Source organism: Canis lupus, chromosome 25 (genome assembly GCF_003254725.2).
Source record: "Canis lupus dingo isolate Sandy chromosome 25, ASM325472v2, whole genome shotgun sequence".
Lineage (NCBI taxonomy): Eukaryota > Metazoa > Chordata > Mammalia > Carnivora > Canidae > Canis > Canis lupus.
The window spans coordinates 7132724-7153638 of NC_064267.1; the positions used below are offsets into that span (position 1 = coordinate 7132724).

The window sequence follows — 20915 nt, forward strand, 5'->3', positions numbered from 1 at the left end:
GTACCTGAGTTGGATGGCTTCGAGATGTCATTTCTCTTCCAGCTCTTTGGCGTCTCTGTTTTTGTCTCTTTCCGGTCTTCCTCTGTTTTGCTCTCCCAGCATCTAAAAGTCTCTGCTCCACCACAAGGATGAGCCTGGGGCACCCTGCATCGCCACCCATCTTTCCGCCTTGCTGTCAGACCCATTTCTTCACCACCCATGTTCTATGTAGTTCAGTCAACTCAAAAAAAGTTCTCTTTTTTTTTTTTAAATTATTTTATTTTATTTATTTATGATAGGCACACAGTGAGAGAGAGAGAGAGGCAGAGACACAGGCAGAGGGAGAAGCAGGCTCCATGCACCGGGAGCCCGACGTGGGATTCGATCCGGGGGGGCCAGGATGGCGCCCTGGGCCAAAGGCAGGCACTAAACCGCTGCACCACCCAGGGATCCCCTCTCTTTTGTTTTTTAAGAAATGTATCTAGTAGCCAGTTATATAATTAGGAAAGAAGCAAAGCCTCAGGCAGATTTATTACAATACTTCATCAAGGGACAGAATTACTTCTGTCTACACTCAAGGAAATGAAAATTAATGTTGTAGCAAGAATATTTTTAAACATTATTTAACAGTAATTAACAATAAACTGGTCCAACCAATAGGAATGGTTACATGAGTTGTGATAAATTCATAAAGCAGAATCACTCTACAACTATTAGAAATCATGCTTTTGAAGACTAATGACAAAAGAAACACACACGATAGAAATTAATAAAGACACATAATTATTTGCAATATGATCTGACTCCATGCAAAATAAAATACATCGGCTATGTTAATAGTGGCCACTTTGGTAGTGAGCTTATAGGTCATTTTTCTCTTTACATATAGTTTCTGTGTTTTTCAATTTTTTACAATGAACATAAATTACTCTAAGAATCGGAAAAAATATATACATAAAAGAAACTATTATATCTAGTTTCTAATTTTAATACCAAGTCCAATTTTTAAAAGATTACCAACAAAAGCTCATCTTTCATGGAAAAAAAATCCTACCACCTCTGAAGATGATACATAATACAGTACAGCAATTTTTTTGCACACTATCACCCTGTGTCAGCAAGATTAGCGATGCTAGATATGATAGTGGTTTACCTTGCCTGATACGATATTGGCTTATCTAGAAAAGAAATAACATGATCATCCGCAACTCCAGTGTAACAGAAAGACCCCTGTCTGAAAATCATCAAAACTTAAGGGGCTTTCAAGGATAAGACCTCATTAGCCCTTTCTAGAAATCAGTAGCCTGTTTCACTGTGAAAGTTCAAAGCAAAACTAGTTCAAAGCTAGTTCCACAGAAGTTGCAGCAACAATGTAAAATAAACCTCAGCAATCATAGGAACAAATCTCCCAGTGTTATCAGACCAAATGCTTTGGAGCCTACTAAGAATTTTAAAAACCTCAATTCAAAGAAATCATGACACATTCTGAAGAACAGCAAGCGAAGTCACTCGTCAGCGGATGAGTTATTATTTCGTTCTCACTTGCTCAGGAAAGGTCACATCATTCATTGCATGGAGTGCTCTAAAATCGAAGAGTTTATAATCAAATTAATCATACCGTTGCTCATAATAAGTACTTTTTCCTCCTTTCCTCCCCCTAGAGCCACGCAGTACAATGCATTTCAAGATCAGTTCATGCTTCCTGAAGAGGCCAACATCTCACGATTCATACTTATTTTTCTACAAACATTAAGAGTCCTTTTTGCGCAGGCCCTTGGTAAGGCCCCAGTAACACAAAGTCCTCAAGGACCCCCGGGCCTGGAGACCTCAAAAGTCACAAACGATGAAGTTCTATAATCTGCTCTGCTAAACATATCATTAACCAGACACGGAAACTAATATTAGCAGCATTTGCTAGAAACACTGCTTTTAAAAGGAACGTTGCTGCCCCCCTTGGCCCCTTGTCACTTCTCCTATATTCTACCCCTTTGTTTTTCAGGGGAAACTTGGTTCAACAGCGAACCCTTAGGCATATCATGGCGGTTTAGAGATGGTTGCTTGGGACCTTTTAACTTTTTATTCCAACATCTGCAATTATTACTTCGAGATAAACATTACATTTAAGAATGGGCACTGATTGAATGGGCACCATTCAATTTCTGTAAAAATGTTGCAGAGTGACCCCCACTTCCCATACATTTGTTACAGTGTGTGTTACAGGAATGATGGCCCCTGACAGTCTTTGATTACCCTTCAAAAAAAGAACAAATCCAGGCACTATTCACATTATCCAATATTTTACAATCAGCTATGCTCATTTACAAACGTCTGTCATATGCCACAAAAATTTTTCTTCTAGAAGCCGGAATAACGAAACCTATAGTTTCACAACACTGAGAAGTGCAAATGGTTAACAGCTGATGTATGTGCATAATTATTTCAAAATAGATGAATAGGAAAATGTTCAGGACTATTTATAACTTCTTCTGCCTTTCCTAGAGTAGTAGAAAATCAGAGAAAGAGAAATAATAAAAGCAAAAAGTAGGAAAGCTATGAAAGCCAGTAAAGACTTTCGGGTGTGAAAAAAGCTGCATTCGGTGCACAGGGTGAATTCCTCTGGACAAAACCGCCCCAAAGTTTCAGGGCCTGGGAAGCCATTGTTGTCAATAATTTTCCTGTAATGCTTCACCGACGGTTTGGGCTCAAACTGGTTTGCAGCATAATGATAGAGGCCAAACTTCGGAGCTGTGCGATCATTAAATGAGTAGGCAAAGTATCCACAAAGATTGATACCATCCAATACGTAGGCTGGAAAAACAAAAGGACAGAACAGTCATTAAAAATGTTTGTAGGCGACACTTAAACCGCATTAGTGAGTGCATCGGGGAAACTTCCAATACCATTTGTTTTTATTTTTTAAAAGTTTTTTTTCAATACCATTTAATAACTAAGTTAGGTTTAACCATAAAGGGCTTCTTTCATGCAAGGACCGATACTGAGCTACGTGTAACATGGTAGGTTTTCCGTAATTAAACCTCCTATGATGGGCTCGGCTTAAATCTTTAGGCACCTGCAGGAGGTAAGAGAGCCGTGAACCCATCCGAGGTAGGGGACAAGGGAGGCCACGGGTTTACAGCTTCAGAGGAGGTGCTAGGGATTGTCCGCTCTTTTCGAGCTGGACTGCATCGTCCCTGGGGGAAGATGCGAGCTGTCTCTTGGACTTGCTCAGCGTGGAAGGCACGGGCAGCACCTTGCGGTGGGAGATGCCAGTGGGTGTGTCCCCTCTTGGCTACCGCGGCCCGGGGACACGGCTTCTAGGGACCGCTGTCGTCGGGCGGGCCGGGCCGGGCCGGGCCGTACCTTTCAGAGCTTCATTTACATAGTTCTGCATGTAATACACCCTCAACGAGTCCTGGGCTGCCCGCGGATCGTCATCTATGCCGTTGGATACGATATACATGGGGAGGTCTCCGTACTTGAACTTGAGCCAGTTGAGCACTTTGCGCAGGCCCCAGGGCACTACGGCCACCTGACTGGGGGAGTTGAGCCAGGTGATGTCGGTCATCTCCTGCACTTCCAGGTAATCATTGTATTTGACTGGGTCTTCCTTTTCCCAGTCCACGAGGATGGTGGTGTAATGGCTCAAGGCCAGGAAGTCAAAGGAACCCCGGATTAGCCTCTTCTCTTCGTCAGTGAAATAGGGCAGGAGGGAATGGTCTCTCCGGGTGAGCCAGTCGCGCATCAGCCGCGGGTAGTCCCCGGAGCCGAAGATGGGCTCGGCCAGCCAGCCGACGTCGAACTCCAGAACCCTCTCGGCCACTTCGCGGTCCTTCTGGGAGGAGGGGCAGGCGGGCTCCACCCAGTCGGCCTGCAGGGCGATGGACACCTTCCCCTGCTGCGAGCCCCGGAACTGCTCGTCGTACACGCGCCAGGCCAGCGCGTGCGCCCGCAGCAGGTTGTGCCCGGCGCGGAGCGTCAGGTTCCGCGTGGGCGGCTCGCGCAGCGTGATCCACACCTTGACGTGGCGGCCCAGGGCGCGGAAGCACAGGCGCGCGTACTCGGCGAACGCCAGGGCGGTGCGCGGGTTCTCCCAGGCGCCGCGCTGGGCCAGCGGCCCCGGCAGGCCCTGGTGCGCGGCGGCGGGGCGCCAGAGCGCCACCACCGGGGTGATGTTGGCGCGCAGGAGCTCGCTGGCCACGCAGCCGTAGTAGTGCAGGGCCGCGTGGTTCACCCGGGACTGGTTGCCCAGCGGCAGGAGCAGGGCCCAGTCCAGCGAGAAGTGAAAATGCGAGACGTGCATCTCCTGCAGCAGGGCCACCTGGGGCCCGATGGCGGCAAAGTCCACGCAGTAGGGCTTCCTCTTCTTGGCCCGCAGCCCGTCCACCTTAATCAGCCTCTTGCTGTGATGGACGTCCCACAGGTAAACGTTCGGGTCGGTAAACTGAGACAGAGTGGTGTCCACCTGCCAGGAGAGGAGGGAGCGTGAGCTTCACCTGCCGCCCTGGAAAGGCAGCTCCGTGCAGTCCCCTCCAGGACGCCAGCAAGCAGGAGGAGCAAAGAGACAAGCCTCTGTAGCAGAAAATGCAATCCGTTACAAAAAAAAAAAAAAAAAAAATCCCACTTTTTGATGCCGACTTCTTATACCCGTAGTTCTGACTCTTGCACTGTTACTCTATCGTTTGTTTTCTTAAATCTTAATTTTTACGTGTCATTTCAGATGACAAACATTAATGATTCTCACACCCCTCTGGTCCGTGTTAAGCAAGCAAAAGCAGACTTTTGAACGTCTGTATTTTAAGGAGAAAGCACTGATAATGTGAGGCTCCCAAATTAAAAAGAAAAATAGACAAAAAGATAAAGCGTAAAACCTGAGTTAGAGGCAGAAAATGCAATGATACTTAAAATCAAACCATGCTTCTTAAAATCAAGTTCTAAACTGAAGTTTGCTGTAGGTAGACAGCACGCTAGGTATGTGTAACTATTGTCTTTTGTTGGCATTAGTGTCAAAGACAGAACTCAACAGATTCAATCTGCTGATAAAAATGTTCAAGAATGTGGAAATGAGGAACAATGTTGTCATTTACACATACGGGGCTGTTTGACCATAGTTTCAAATTTTTCCTGAGTTATTTTTCTGTGATGATCATGACACCAATGGCTTTCGATCATCTGATACACTAGCCTCCAAAATGAAAATTGGTATTTAGCAAAAGTGGACAAATTATAAAATGGAAATCACAAAATGTTCCCTCCCCATGTGAAACCATGGGGGAAAATACACACTGGAAGCTCATCCTAAGGATTCACTGACTAAACCAGTTTTCTCTTCAAAAACAGTCTGTTAGAATGAGTCCCTTGGTTTGACCCTCCATATACAAGCAGGGCTCAAACTCCAGTTTGGAATCTCTGGCAGAGGTTTCTTTGCATTCTGCCAGCCTGAGCTGCTGATCCTTTGAAGGGGTCAGTGCTGTGTTTATAAAGGAAAGTAATAAAAACCAGCATGTCAGAGGGAAATTGCTTTCTCTGGAGAATTGTCCCTTGTAGATCACCCACACATGCATTTCCCCTAGTATTGTGGGAATGCTCTAAGAAGTATTTTTCCACTGTGATGCGCCCACAAATCTTGTTTCCTCAGCTTTGCAAGAGAAAATATTTGCATGCTCTTTTGAAGTGAAAGTGTTCATGACTTGAAGGAATTCTCTGGATTATTTTTACAGAGCTCCGAGCTGACTAAATTTGTAACGTTTCTACCACAATTTTTCCAAAATAGGAGCTTTTATTCACTCCATCTGCAAACAAATAGGAGAGACTAAGGTATAATTTCTGGGGGTGGGGGAAATCTATTTCTTAAAAATACAAGTCACCTAGAAATGAGTACTCAGGCATCACTCTATCTAACCTCCATTAATTTGTTGACTTTTCTTTCTTTCTTTCTTTCTTTCTTTCTTTCTTTCTTTCTTTCTTTCTTTCTTTTCTTTCTTTTTTACTTTTCTTAATTAAAAAAAAAGGAAAATAAAGTGGAGCTTTTTAGAAGAAATGGGTATGAAATATATATGTAGTATATTACAGAAGAAACTTTCTCCTAATAGTGGCCAATGTTAGAGAAGCTCTATGACCCCAGCATGTAGCAGGTTCTGTACCCCTGTTTACTATGAGCATGAATGGTTAGGAGAAAACAAACCTGTTGCCTGGTTAAATTAGGTCCAGTGACCGTGACAGTCCATGTGAACAAGCCAGAGGTCAGACTTCAGACAGAATGGTACTCTTACTGGAATATTCTTTTTAAAGTTTTTTAGGATTAATATTAGGAATTTATTTGTATTAGGAGTTTAAAATACTAGCCAAGAGGGAAAAGGATGAATTTCAAAGGTTTAAAAATTACTTCTCAGGGCTTTAACATAATGTATTAAAAGTATAGAGAACAGCTTGTAAATTAAAACATACACACACACTCCTCAGAACTGCCCTACCAAAAAACTTGTTTTCAATTTGCCAGTTAGGAAGTTAACTTAAGAAGGGCACTGCCAAAACAATGCAGTGCTCAAGGTGAAAAGAAAAAAGAACAAAAAAGCAGTTGCAACCTTTTCCCACTAGAGAGCTTCTGGAGATGTTCAGCCACCATGGGTTTGAGAATGAGTTAGTGTTTGGCTGGTTGTGTGTAGGAGAGACTGGGGGGCTCTGCTGTATGAAGGAATAGGGACCACCCCCCCGCAACTGAAGAAGTAAAAACGGCAGGGCAACCTCCCAGGAAGGGTCCAGGACTGATGCAGTGGCTGGCATCAGATCAAATTCTAAAACAAGTGCCCTTAAGGAGTAGAAAAAGCAATCCTCTCCCCATCTCCCTTCCTCTTCACTTATTGCATCAGACCAGAGTTTCTCTGATCTCTCAAGGAAATAGGTTGTACTCTTAAAACTTGCTCACTACTTACCAGCTCCCAAGACAAACACAGTCCAGGGATGAGGAACAGAGCAGGAGGGAAGGGGCTCCCTGCAGTGTCTTGCAACTCCCCGAGTTCACACTGTCTGCACAGAGATGCTGTCGGAAACTTTACTGCATGTAAAACTGAACTGGGAATTACCTGCCTGGGCATGGGCTGCTATCAGACGTCAGGGCATAGCACGAGTCATCAGGGACAGGGCCGGGCAGGGAGTGGGGCCGGGGCCGGGCAGAAGGTCGTGAGAGAGAACACAGACCAGGGACCAAGCTACCCTCAGCAGGGGAGGAAGGAGGGATGGGGAGCCCATCACCCTCCCTTTGTCCCCTTGTCCCCTTCCTCCTCACCAGCAGCCTATTTGAGCCCCACTGTGGATCTCACAGGAGAGAAATTAAGAAAGGGAAGTTCCAGGAACAGAGGCTGAGGGGGAAGGAAAGAAGAGAAGGGAAGAAACCCCCAAACCCAACAGGGCAGAGCTGCAAGTATTGCTCCTGCACTCAGATATCCTTGCTATCTGTGTCTCGCAGTCACCTTTTAAATATAAGAAGGGATATGAATCTGAGACTGCCCTTTAAACTCACTGTGGTCTGCGAAAGACCTAAGAATTATACACCTCAGCAAAAAAATATATTCAGGATAGTGTTGATTTATTTCCTTTGATACTTACAAGAAAACAGCAACCCATTTCAACTAAAAGATCTTTCCTCAGGTCTGAGTATCCTAAATACTTCTTTGGAACTGAAGGGTAACAGAATATGCCACCCCAAAATGTGACTGTGGGAACTCAGGGCCTACCATCCCAAACTATGCCCCTCTGCTATACTGATTATTGTGAGCTGCAGGGCTCAAAAATTATAGCAAATGCAGGGAAAGGCTTTCTCTGAGCTCCCCTTACCTGCCTGAAGACAGATCCTCCCAAAGGAACTCAGTTGTCATCAGTCCCCTCCCAGGAGTTTCCTCACCTAGGCAAGGTGGAGTCTTGTCACAGAAAAGGAGACCAGAGGTCACCACAACACATAGATGGACTGTGTCACAGACTATTGTGGTTTCCATCTATTCTTCTAAGGGCCCATTCATCTTTCCTGAAAATTGTTTCTTCTTCCCTAAGAGACCCATATCCCACCCTAGCTTCTGGCCTTTTCTATTAAGATGGTATGTAAGCCCGAATCCTAAATCACCTCAAGTATTTACGCATTTTTCTCTGAGTATCTCCCATGTATATGTAAGCTACACATATTAATAAACTTCTGTTTGCTTTTCTTTTTTATTTTTAAATATTTTATTAATTAATTTATTTATTTATTTATTTATGAGAGATACAGAGAGAGAGAGACAGACAGAGACAGAGACATAGGCTGAGGGAGAAGCAAGCTCTCTGAAGGGATCCTGATTCAGGACTCAATCCCAGGACCCCTAGGATCATGACTTGAGCTCTGAGCCGAAGGCAGACACTCAACCACTGAGCCACCCATGTGCTCCTGCTTTTCTCTTGTTAACCTGTCTCTAATTATAGGGTATCTCAGCTAAGAACTCAGAAGGGTAGAGGGAAAGTTATTTTTCCTCTCCTACTAAAGCAATGAATTGGCTAGAAGCACCCGACATGCTAAATACCATTGCTTCTCCATGGGTACCAAACTCTGTCTCTGTCTTGATCTCTACATTCATATTGGTCAGCAACACCCTACCACCACCCTGCTCACTTAGCACCCTGCTCTGTGCACTCCATTATTTGTGTATCCAGCATTTTCCCTCAACAGGCCTTTTTGAAAGCAGGGGTCAACCATACTCATCTCAGTGTGTACTCCCCTCGACGAAGCACCCCCGGCAGTTAACATAGGGCTTTGTATGCTAAACATCCAATAAATGCTACTAAAATATTCCATCAAACTCTAGGAAACCCTTTAGGATTGGAAAGTTAAAAATAATATTGATTAATTAAATAGTAAGTGCTCAATAAATATTGGCTGACCATTTGGATCATTTGGAAGAACTTCCTTACCACTTCAATGACCAGTTTCAGAAATGAAATTTTGTGCAATGAATCATTGGAGCAAGGGTTTTTATTGCCAATGGGCTTGTGCAACAGGGCACAGCTATGCCTCCGGAGGGGACAGAGATGTCCTGATGTTCCTGCCTCAAGCTCAGCGGCTCCACTGAGACCTGAGGTACTGTGTTACATCTTGTTTATGGAAGAACCCACCTGCTTTTAAAAAGCACTGTGAAAACCACTGTGTTAAAAGGGAGTATTTTATCTTTTTTAATATTTTTTCAGATCTTAAGTAGTCATATATTTTAAATATGTTCTTCCTTTGGGGCTGATTTAAGGTGCAAGATAAAGCTAGGAAGGTTTTTGGAAAGAAGGGTGCAAATTCCAAGCTGTGCCCTTACTATGCTCATTAAGGATCCGCCTTTGGCCTGAAGAATGGACAATGTGCCATGATAACCTAAGAAGGAAGCACTACTTACTAGTGATAGGGCTTGGTGAGACTGCTCATTGGTTTTGTCAGCTGACTTACTTGAATGTAGTTGTCAACAATTCCCCAAGCAAAGTCACAGGGAAATGTCCCTTCTAGGGGCTGATTTTCAGGTAAAGGAGGGAAGCCATTTTTCTCTATCAGCTTTTGGTAGAACAAGGCTGAAGACTTTGGCAACAGTTTCTTATCCTGGCTTAGAAAGTCCACGTAGAAGAGTCCACGTCTGATGCTGTAGCCTCTGTGCCACTCGAAGCCATCCATAAGGGACCACGCTGTGTATCCGATGACATCCACCCCATCCAGCCTGATGGCTGCAAAGAGAAGAAAGGACAAAAACAACATGACCCTTAGCTGGGCACTCACAATTCAAGAGCATTTGAGGGGTTTACTATATGTGGAAATAAGTTACATACAATGCTTAGTGTTTGGTAAACCTATGACCTTTTTTACTAATGAAAAGCTGCCACACCTGGATAATTCTAGAAATAAGTGTCTTCACAAATAGGATGGCCTCCAATATGTTTTTTGCTTGAAATATTTTTATTTCTGTTAGGTGGTCTTTGGGCCAGAGACGTGTCTTACTTCATCTTCTATTCTAGCATTGTGTCTGCTGCAATAAATGAATAAAACCTTTCAAAGCACGACCACTGGAATGTTTTCTTCAGAAAGTGTTGACATTCCTTTTTCTTTAAAAATTATTTTATTCAGTGCAAATAGTAAGAACCCAAAAATATACACAGAGATCTAGATATCAGGGGATTTACTTAATCCTTAATACCATCTGAAAATCTAGAGTAGTGGGGTGCCTGGGTGTCTCAGTGGTTGAGCATCTGCCTTTGGCTTGGGTCATGATCCTGGGGCCCTGGGATTGAGTCCCATGGGGCTCCCTGTAGGGAGCCTGCTTCTCTCTCTGCCAATGTCTCTGTCTCTGTGTGTCTCTCATGAATAAATAAATAACATCTTTTTAAAAAGTAAAAAATAAAAATCTAGAGTAGTAACTGAAAATCTGGTTACTTCACACATCATAACCCAGTTTCTCATTGACAAAGGAGTTTTAAAAATGCATTTAAGTTCCTCATTGACAAAATGAGTTTTCAAAATGCATTTAAGGCCCCAAATAAGAAAGATGTTATATAAGTGCATTCCTGCCATTGCCAAAATGATTTTCTGCATTATGATTAAAAACTATAAAAACTATAAATTCATGTAGTTTATTACAGATCATCTGAAAGATTGTTTTTCCTGTGGATTTTGGCAGGAAATTAGAATTTTACCCCCAGTCCTACCTTTTAAGGTTTCCATTATGAATTTTTTGAGGTAATACATATATTTGGCATCATCTCTCTTGGTGGTCCCTGAGACAAACCAGCCATTTTCCACAATAAATATTTGAGGGTGGTTATATTCAAGGTCAATCCAAGAAAGGAGTTGCCTCAGGCTGGGAGATTCTAATTGGTGGAACTTCATATGAGGGTCCAAGAGTTGAAAACTCAAAGTTGGTCCAAAAGAAAGAGCAAAAAAGTCAGCTGTTCCCTTGATGAACTTTTTCTCAGATTCAGTAAAAACAGGCAGAAGAGATGACAGGTTATTCTTCATGCTCTCAGGATAGTCACCATCAATAAATATGGGCTTGGCAAACCAGCCTAGTACAAAGTCAAGAGATTTTTGACATTCTTTGATGCTATGGTCGGTCATTCTTCGAGGATTGATCCAGTGGGAGCTTAGGGCAATGGATACCTGGCCTCCCTGAGTTGGGCGGAAAGAAGTATTGTAGAGATGCCAGATTTTGGCGTGAGCCTATAAAGAGAAAAGCCATGGTGAATTTCTCTGATTGTGAGAAGAAATATAGTACATTTTTGAATCCCCAACTCTATTGGTATCTGTTTCTCATCAAGCCTAACCTAATGAATAACCCCACAGTGTTTAACAGTCACCTGGAAACAATAAATTATTTTCAGAGTTAGGTCAGCCCACAGTAAGCTGCTACCATGACCAGAATTGTTTCCATTGTTTTTCGGTAGCCAGCGGAAAATGTGCATTTCTTGTCTTGAATGCAAAGTGATTATTCATACTTTGAAAAGTTAATGAAATAAGAATTTGTTATAATATCTTACTACTTAATTGACTTTGGATTTTGTAATTTTTCATTAATAGGCCTCATGAAAGGAACCAATCCTACATTATGATCACACCAGGACTTTCTAAACAGGATTATATTTATTTTTATCCTAAGAGACTGGGAGTTTTCGAGTTGACTCAAATTGTTGGAGTCATTTTAATATTTTGTGTGCATGTCTCACAGCTAAAATTCTAACACATGTTCCCACAACCTTTGTTCTTCCCTAAGAAGAATCAGCACAATAAATTAAAGGACCAGCTCCAATATCTAACCTTGGCCCATCCTCTGGAACTCAGACAGTGCTGGTTTTCTCACCAGGTGCAAGGTACGAGCCAAGAGCAAGAATCACCCACGTACAGCCTCAGGGAGATCAGATGTCCATTGTTAGCACTCAGCTGGGAGTTTCCTACATCAATGAAATGGGCTTTGCTTCCTTAAGATTAACTTTATACTCCTGTAAAATCCAACTGACTTCTGGTATCTTATTTTTACTTGTTTTCCTTTTATTTACAAAGACTAGTGAGGATTGCAGGGTTTTTCCTCCCTTGCTTGAATCAAGTTTCTCTTCACTTTAGAATTTGTTGATTTACTCCCGTTATTTTTCTACAAATACAAGAGTTGTTTATCAGCCTTTTACTCCCCTAATGTAACCTCCCTGAAAACCCCATTCCAATTCTCTGTTTGACTCATATACTCCAAAATGATCATGCCAATTTCATCCCACTCCCTGGGCCTAAGAAGCTCATTCACTCAGTATGTCAGATATCCTCTTCATTTCTCCTAAATATTCTTCTCATGGTTCATTTCAGTGCAGGTGTCCAAGAATGATCTCATCACTGTTCTTATGAGTTCAGCCAAATATTTCAGTGGAATAAAACAGTTTACATCTAACTTTCATTTTTAGTTTCTTAGTAAATATCTACTGTGTTTCATTCCACTGAATATATTTTTTTTCATGACCTGAAGCAGCTACCCATATGCTAAAAAGGAAATGAAGAATAAAAAGTGAATCAGAAGAATAGTGGCATTTGCCCACGTGGTTCAAGAAAACTGGAGCTCAGTTGGGCTAGGTTGCTGGCTCTGTGACGTCTCCCACCTCTATCTTCCTCACCTGTACCACCTGATCAGTCTCTTCACCATTGTCAAGAAATCTCACCAATGCCATTTAACAGTTAAGCAGAAAAGGAAGGGAGCAGCTTAGGCTAGTCCTCAGGATATTAGACCACAGCATTTTCTTAACTAGGTCCATTGAGGCCCATAGACACTTATGTCTTAAATTTAACAGACATGCTCAATAGAACAAATATCGTGATGGAGAATCTAAGAAGCCAGGCAGGAGTGAAAGCAACCCGAGAACTTCCTAATCTGGGCCAGTTTGGCAGGTAGCTGAAGTGGGAGTCATACAACAGAATGGCCTACACTAATGCACCATTCCTCTAACCTTGGATACTTTGACACCACGCAGAGGAGGTCTGGCGAGGAAATGAATGCCCTGGCCACATGGTAGTGTACACACAGTCTTTAATGTCAGATAAAATTCCTGCTCCATTACTTTTTTGTGTGTGCCTTTAACCGTGTTACATAACCTGGTCAGGTGAGGCTAACTTCCTTGTGTCTCCCACAGGGATGTTATGAGGACTAAATAATCTACATAGAACACCTAACACAGAGTTTGAACATGGGAAGGTCTCCATGAATGCTTATTCCTTCTCTACCTAAAGGTTGAGCAGGCCAAAAAAGGAAAGCTTAGCCCATAAAGCATAGAATACCACCTGCTATGGAATTCAGCTTAAGTACAGCCAAGTTATGTAGTGATACCATCAAGGGATTGGATTAGAAGAGACTTAGGTTTGGATCAAAACTCCTGCATCCATTAGCAGTGTGAACCTCAGTTACTTCTGTACAAATAGGAATAGAAGGTATTCTCTTGCAGGGACATGATGAAGATGAAATGATAGGATGCAAGTAAAAGTGTCTATGAAGTAGTTGATTATTTTAGAGAAGTGTAAATTTGCAGCATTGGGAAGTTGATGATTAATTTTATGTGTCAACTTGATTGGGCTGAGGGACTCCCCAGATAGCTGGTCAAACATTTGTCAAGGGTTTAGCTAAGCTGCACCACAGTAATGCTGCCTCAGCATCCATTTTGTTGGGCCAAGGGACTTAAGGGACCTTAAACTGACACTAGCCCCTCCTACGTGTGCATGCCCTAGACAGCAGCCTGCAGGGTCACAGGCAAATGTAAGATCCTGACATGACCTCCTGAATAGCGCTTGTGATCCACAAGCCCCCTCCCTCCCCTCTACCTATAGGCTCTTTCCATAGACCCTCCTGGGACTTACCAGAATCTGTTTTTTTATTTGAATTGACCAGTCTGGCCCTAACCTAGGAACCTTAATAAAGGCCTATATTTAGATCCTGCCTCTATCTTTGTCTGTGCTCTGCCTGATCCCGCCAAGTGGCCCCTTAAGGGCCGTATACCTCCTTCAGGACCTGTGAGTCACAAATTTTTCAATATCAAGTTCTCCGTTGTTGAACTGAGGCTCACCAAACAGCACTGTGCTCCACTTAACAAATGTTAATCGAGCAAATCTTAACCACAGTATCTCTGGGTGTGTCTATGAGGGCCTTTCTGGAAGAGATTAGCATTTGAATTGATAGGCTGAGTAATGGTCACCCTCATCAAGGCGGGTTGGCATCATCCAATGCTTTGAGGAGCTGAAGAGAACAAAAAGGGGAAGGAAGGGTGAACTTTCTCTGGGGAACCCAAACTAATATACAAAGTGTCTTGGATATCACTTGCCTTAAGCACTCACCCCACCCCCAACCCCCTATTTATCAGTTACTTGACTGTTCACCATAGCAACTCAACTTGGTGGTTATCCCATGAGGGGCATCTGCTCCAGGAAGTTCCCCAACTCCCACCACATCCTGCCTGCCACATCCTACCCACATTGAGGGCTGTGCATCCCTCTTCTGGGTGCCCTCCAAGTCTTAGCCATACCTCTCTTGGATCACCTACTGTAGGTAATGATGCCTCCCTGCCCAGACTATGCTCCCTGTGTGTTCCCTCATCCCCTCCCTGGCACGTGTCTGTTGAACTGAACTGAACCCTGCTTCATTCCATTTTCAGATGGTAGATTTAAGTAATCGACTACTATAAGGCCAGGTGTAGGAGGGTCACCACTTAGAGCATAGCAACAACAAAGGATGATTAAGGGGAAAATGGTTATATTTGTTTTTTTGCATTGCTTTCTAATTATTCCAGGTGTGTTAATCTTACATTTCAAAACTGTCATTTCAAGATTGAGATTTAACAAAGCTATTGACAAGCACTCAGGGAAGTAATTACGGGTGTGCCTAAGAATGTTCACCTTCATACTATTTCTGATTGCAAAATACTAAAAACGATAGAAATGCCCAATATTCAAATATATTCACACTCATATATGCAGTTTTAACACATTATGGTATTACTAAAGATATACTACCATTCAGATATTACAAGTAATGCAGAAGAACATCCATTAACATGGCAAAACTATTTCTAAAATACTGACTGAACAGAAAAGCAGGTTACAAAGCAGTACGTAGAGTTTAACAGTGTTTTTTTCAATTAAAGAAAAACACGTACATAAAAATCTGGAATTATTTATAAGTTGTTAAAAGAGGTTTGTAGCAGGATTGTGGGTGGTATAATTCTCTTAAATTTGCTTATCTATATTTTTCATTTCCTACCATATACATGTATTGCTTTAGAGGTAAGAAAAAACCTTAAAATTAAAGAAAGGAAAATAGCTCATAGGAGCTGCACAGATGACCCTGCTGAACTGTCCATGATGGTTATCTGAAAGCCATGATCTAAATAATCTCTGCCTAACTGTTCTCTGTTGTTCTCTGCTTCAGATCCTGAGTCCTAGGCACATTGAACCTTCCACGAAGGTCTGAAATCCCCTAGGCTTTCATGCCTTCATAGGTACAGCTCTCCCAAGTTTTCTTATCCCTGGTAACTCCAGCCTCACCTCACTTCAAACCTCAGCTCAAGCATCACCTTTCTGAGAAGTCCTCCCTGACTTCTTCCCTCTCTCTGCCCTTCGGTGTCCATTCCATGTGTCTCCATGGCTGGCCTCTGTCAAAGATCTTCACCAAATTGTCTTGCATTCACTTAAGTATCTATATTGTAGGTATTTTCAAGGCACTGACTGGGTCTTTTATCTCAGATTCTAAAAATGTCTGGGTGCAGAATAAGTATAATAAATATATATGGAGGAATGAAGGCTGGAAGTAAGAACCAGATCAGAGTTTGGGACAGCAGCAAACATTTTTCTGGTCCAGAATAGGAAAACTCTTTCATAAGATATCCTGGTTGTATTTTATTTCTGAGACCTTGAAAGACAGAGAGCTTTTAGGCACACACCATTAAGAAAATAAATTAGAAGGAATTTGGCCTCTGAGAATAATACTGTATTGTCTCAAAATGTACTAGTGATCCATTTTGGGACATAAGACACTGGTGTGTGATATCCTCTTCACTTCCTTCCCAGCCTCAGTGTTGAATGTGAAATCTACATTCTGAAAAAACAAGGGGAAAAAAATCAATCTCCTATTCCTTTCTGCCAATCAGCTAGTATCACTAAAGCTTAGAAGTCAGCTGAAATACTCTGAATTCCATAGCACATATAAACATTCTCTTTCACGTTAAATAACTCCTTGTCATTTACTTATTTGTATCCTTCACAGAGCCCAATGGAAAGTTTCACACAAATTGGGCAGTTTGAAAATAGTGAGGGAAGGAAAACATAGGAAGTGGGCTTCATGTCCATTTCAGCATCCTGCCTTGGTTCAGTTTCCAGATCTGGGTGAGGAAAATGAAACCCAAGCAAGCAACACATGGTAGCATTGCAGAGCTGAGAAGGCAAAAGGCAGCAATATAAAAATGAAAATTTTATCAAGTGTGATTAACAATATTAATTCTATGTAAACTAGGATCTACCTAGATCACGATGAATAATCTTTAGAGAAACCACAAAAATATATTAAACATTTACCTTAAAAGCCAATAGAATAACAAAAGTGAAATACTGAAAAATACAAATTTTTTTTAAGGATCCCTAAAGAAAGAAACAAATAAAACCAATGAGATAAGTAGAAAACAAACAGCAAGATGATAAGCATAAATATCAATCCTACTAATAATTACTCAAATAAAAATAGACAAAAAATGACTACTAAAAGACAGATACCGTTAAACTAGATTTTGAAAAGTACGTTCCAACTATGTTCTGTGTAAAAGAAACACACTTCAAGCATAAAGCCTCAGATAGGTTAGACAGATTAAAAGAAAAAGGATGCGAAAAGATATATCATGGAAATGGCAAGCATAAAAAAGCTGGCATGGGTCTATTACTAATGAAATAGACTTCAAAACAAGAAGGGTTACAGAGACAAGGATGGGCATTTCATAATGATTTGGTTTGCTTGGCCAACCCTTTACCAGTAAAAATTGCTCTGATTGGCCAAGACCAGTTACTGAACCAATCATTGTCAAGAAGAATGATATCACTATGATGAATTCAAACCAGTTAGGATCCATCCCCGGAGCTGAACTCTCACAAGCTGGCTGAGTTTTACAGGCTGCCTGGAGAAAGGATAGCTACTGCTCAGGCTAAGGGCTCAGGTGAACCATCCTGTGGAGAGCAGGCTTGGGCTGACGTAGAATGCAGTTGTGCTCCCAGGAAAGGCTATCATTCTTATTGTTCTCCACTTTCATGATCAAAAACAATTCAGTTTGGTATGGTGATGATGTTAACTAGACTTATTGTGTTGATCATTTTGCAATACATACAAATATTGAACACCTGAAATTAATATAATGCTATATATCCATTATATCTCAAAATTTTTTTCTAATAATTAAAAATGATTTAAAAACAAAAAAAATGGTCATATTCATCAAGAAGATACAATTCTAAGTGCCTTGATATCAGAGCTTTAAAATACACAAAACAAAAACTCAGAGAATTTTAAAAATAAATAAATCAAGAATTACTGTTGGAGATTTCAACTCCTCTCTCACTAATTGATTGAATAGCAAAAAACATCAGTAAGTACACAGACTGCCAAAAGAATACTGTAAACCAGCCCTCATTGACATTTATATCAACACTACACTAAACAATATTTTCAAGTATACATGACATGTTTATGAATATAAACCATATCCTGGACCATAAAATAAATTTCAAGAAGATCAATATGTTAAAATCTTAAAAAGAATGTACTGTGATCAGAATGGAAATAAATTTAAAAATAAAAAAATGTATTTGTAGAAAATCCACCAAATATTTGCAAAGTAAACATAAACCTCTGAATAACCTATAGGTCAAAGAATAGATCAAAAGGGGCATTAGAAAACATTCTAATGTTTTAGTAAAACATCAAATCGAAAGATAGTAAAACCATCAAATCGAAATTTGTAAGGTGCAGCTAAAACAGAACTTAAGGGGAAATTCATTGCTTTAAATATTAATATTACAAAAAGAGAGTGATCTAAATCTCAAGGACCAAAGTTTCCACCTTTAGAAGTTAGAAAACAGAAGAGCAGATTAAAACCAGAGTAATTAGAAGCAAGGACATAAGATAAAAGCTAAAATGAATGAAATAGAAAATCAGTAGAGAAAATTAACAAAAGCAATGTTGTTTCTTTAAGATAGTAATAAAATTCTTACAAACCTGCTATGGCTTAGGAAGAAAAAAAATCTAGAAAATACAAATAACAATATAAGAAAACAGGAGTTAGCCCTGCAAATATTCAGACACTAGCAGGATAAAAAGAAAATATTATGAGCAACTTTATGAAAAAAATTTGACAATGTAGCCATAAAATGCACAAATTCCATGAAAAATACAACTACTCAAACCTGACATAAGAAGATAAAGAAACTCATAATTTATCTATATCAGGCAAAGAAATCAAATTCATGATCAAAAATCTTTCAATAAAGAAAATTGTAAACCCAGATAATCTCACTAGTGAGTTCTAGCAAACATTTAAGGGGAAATAAAAGCCCACCAATTCCACAAAAACTCATTTAGAAAATAGAAGACAGACTATTCTCAATTCAATCTATGAAATTAGTATAACAGTGATACAAAAATCTGCCAAAAAATATAGGAAAAGAAAATTAGAAACCAAATATCCCTGAAATATATATGCAAAAATCCTTGAAAGAATTGGAGATCAAACACACAATATTTAATGAACCAAAAGAGAGACGGGGTAGCCATACTAATATAGTCAAACTATACTTTTCAGTAAAAAATTATTGCAAGAAGGATGCCTGGGTGGCTCAGTGGTTAAGTGTCTGCTTTTGGCTCAGGTCATGATCCCAGCATCTGGGATCGAGTCCCACATCGGGCTCCCTGCAGGGAGTCTTCTTCTGCCTCTGCCTATGTCTCTGCCTCTCTCTTCTCTGTGTGTCTCTCATGAATAAATAAATAAAATCTTTAAAAAAATTGTTGCAAGAGACAGAGAAAAACATGACCTATGGGAAGAGGGTCAGTCCATCAAGAATTTATAGCAGTTATAAACATATGCACACCAACAGGAGAACAAAATTAATAAAGCAAAAATTGATAGAACTGAAGGAGAGATACATAATTCAATAATAATTGTTGCAGACTTCAATACTCCACTTTCAATAGTGGCTAGAAAATCTAGACAGCAGGTCAACAAGAAAACAGAAGCCTTGGACATTACTATAAATCAGAACTAACGGACATACAGAACAGCCCACCCAACAAAAACAGAAAGACATGAGACATTCCCCAGAATTGACCATATGTGAGGACCCAAAAGAATTCTTTTTTCTTTTTTTAAGATTTTATTTATTTATTCACAAGAGACACACACAAAGGGGGGGGGGGGAGCAGAGACACAGGCAGAGGGAGAAGCATGCTCCATGCAGGGAGCCTGACATGGGACTCGATCCCGGGTCTCCAGGATCAGGCCCTGGGCTGAAGGCGCTAAACCGCTAAGCCATCCGGGCTGCCCCCCGAAAAGAATTTTTAATAAATTTTAAAAGCCTGAGGTCTGGCAAGAATGTGGCAAACCATATAGAAAGTAAAGGAGGCAGGCAGTTCCTAAAGAGATCCTTAATAAATTTTAAAAGTATCTTCTCTAACCACAGTGAAATGAAAAATCAGTAGCATTCACAAATATGTGGAAATTAAAGAACACATTCTTAAAAATGAGTGGGTCAAAGGAGAAATCACAGGGAACATTAGAAAATACTCAGAGAGAAATAAAAATCAAACCACAACATGCCAAGACTTTTGGGATGCAACAAAAGTAGCACTTAGAGGAAATTTTATACCTGTAAGTGACCACATTAAAAAAGAAATACCTCAAATCAAGAACTTAACCTTCCACCTTAAGAAAACAGAAAAAAAAAAAAAAAAAAAAAAAGAGCGAAATAAACCTACAGCTGGCAGAAAAAGGGAAATAATAAAGATTAGAGTAGATATAAAGATAGACAAGATATCTAGGCAATTATCTGACAAGTTATCTAGACTAAGAAAAATAGAAGACTCAAATTACTAAAATCAGAAACAAAAGTAGGGATATTACTACTGATCTTTTCTGTATATCTACTTCCATAATAGGAGGATTATCAGAGAATACCATAAAAGTTGTATGCCAACAAATAAGATAACCTAGATGAAATGAACAAATTCCTGGAAATACACAAATTACCAAAGTGGCTGAAGAAGAAAGAGAAAAAGGAGAAAGATACCGTTTTTTAATGTTCAATTCTGCCTTTTGTTGTATTATTTCTTTATTGTTTAAGCTAAGACCTCTGGTACAAGTTTGGATAGGGGAGATACCATGTTTATGGATTGGAAGATTCAACACTGGAAGTTATATATCCTCCCCAAACTGATTCCTAGATTCCCCATCATCCCAACAGAATCCCAATATAATATATATAAATACCAATAATATATATATAAAATATATAATATATATAATATATATATAATAAGGACAAGAATAGCACATTCATATTCTTTCGGGGATTAAATATGTCAGTAATAATAAATAATAATCAATCAATCAATAATCAATCAGTATATAAAAAGCACTTATAATTGTGACTGGCCTGGCTGGGTAAGTTTATTATTCAAGTGTGGTAGCAATGTGATTTATGATTTTTAAAAGATCACTGGCTGCTATGTGGCAAACTGACTCCAGGAGGGCAAGACAGGAGCAAGGGAACCAGTTAGGCAGTTATTGTGTTGGTCCAGGCAAAAGATGATGTTGGTTTGGTCCAAAGGAGATAGTGAGAAGTGGCCAGATTTAGGCTATCATTGAAGGTGGAATCAGCTAAACTTGCTGCTGAATTATAC

The 20915-nt window shown here is 40.5% G+C and overlaps 1 protein-coding gene across 1 annotated transcript in view; it reads right to left on the reverse strand.

The window, feature by feature from the left end:
- Positions 1-471: 471 nt before the first annotated feature.
- Positions 472-20915, reverse strand: part of KL (klotho) — a 46381-nt gene continuing 25937 nt past the window's right edge. The window contains exons 3-6 of the mRNA XM_035695904.2: positions 10675-11185; positions 9431-9699; positions 3340-4441; positions 472-2787 (exon numbers count right to left, since the gene is read on the reverse strand). Coding sequence (XP_035551797.1) covers positions 2450-2787; positions 3340-4441; positions 9431-9699; positions 10675-11185 — 2220 coding nt within the window. The 3' untranslated portion in view covers positions 472-2449. The remainder of the gene's footprint in view (positions 2788-3339; positions 4442-9430; positions 9700-10674; positions 11186-20915) is intronic.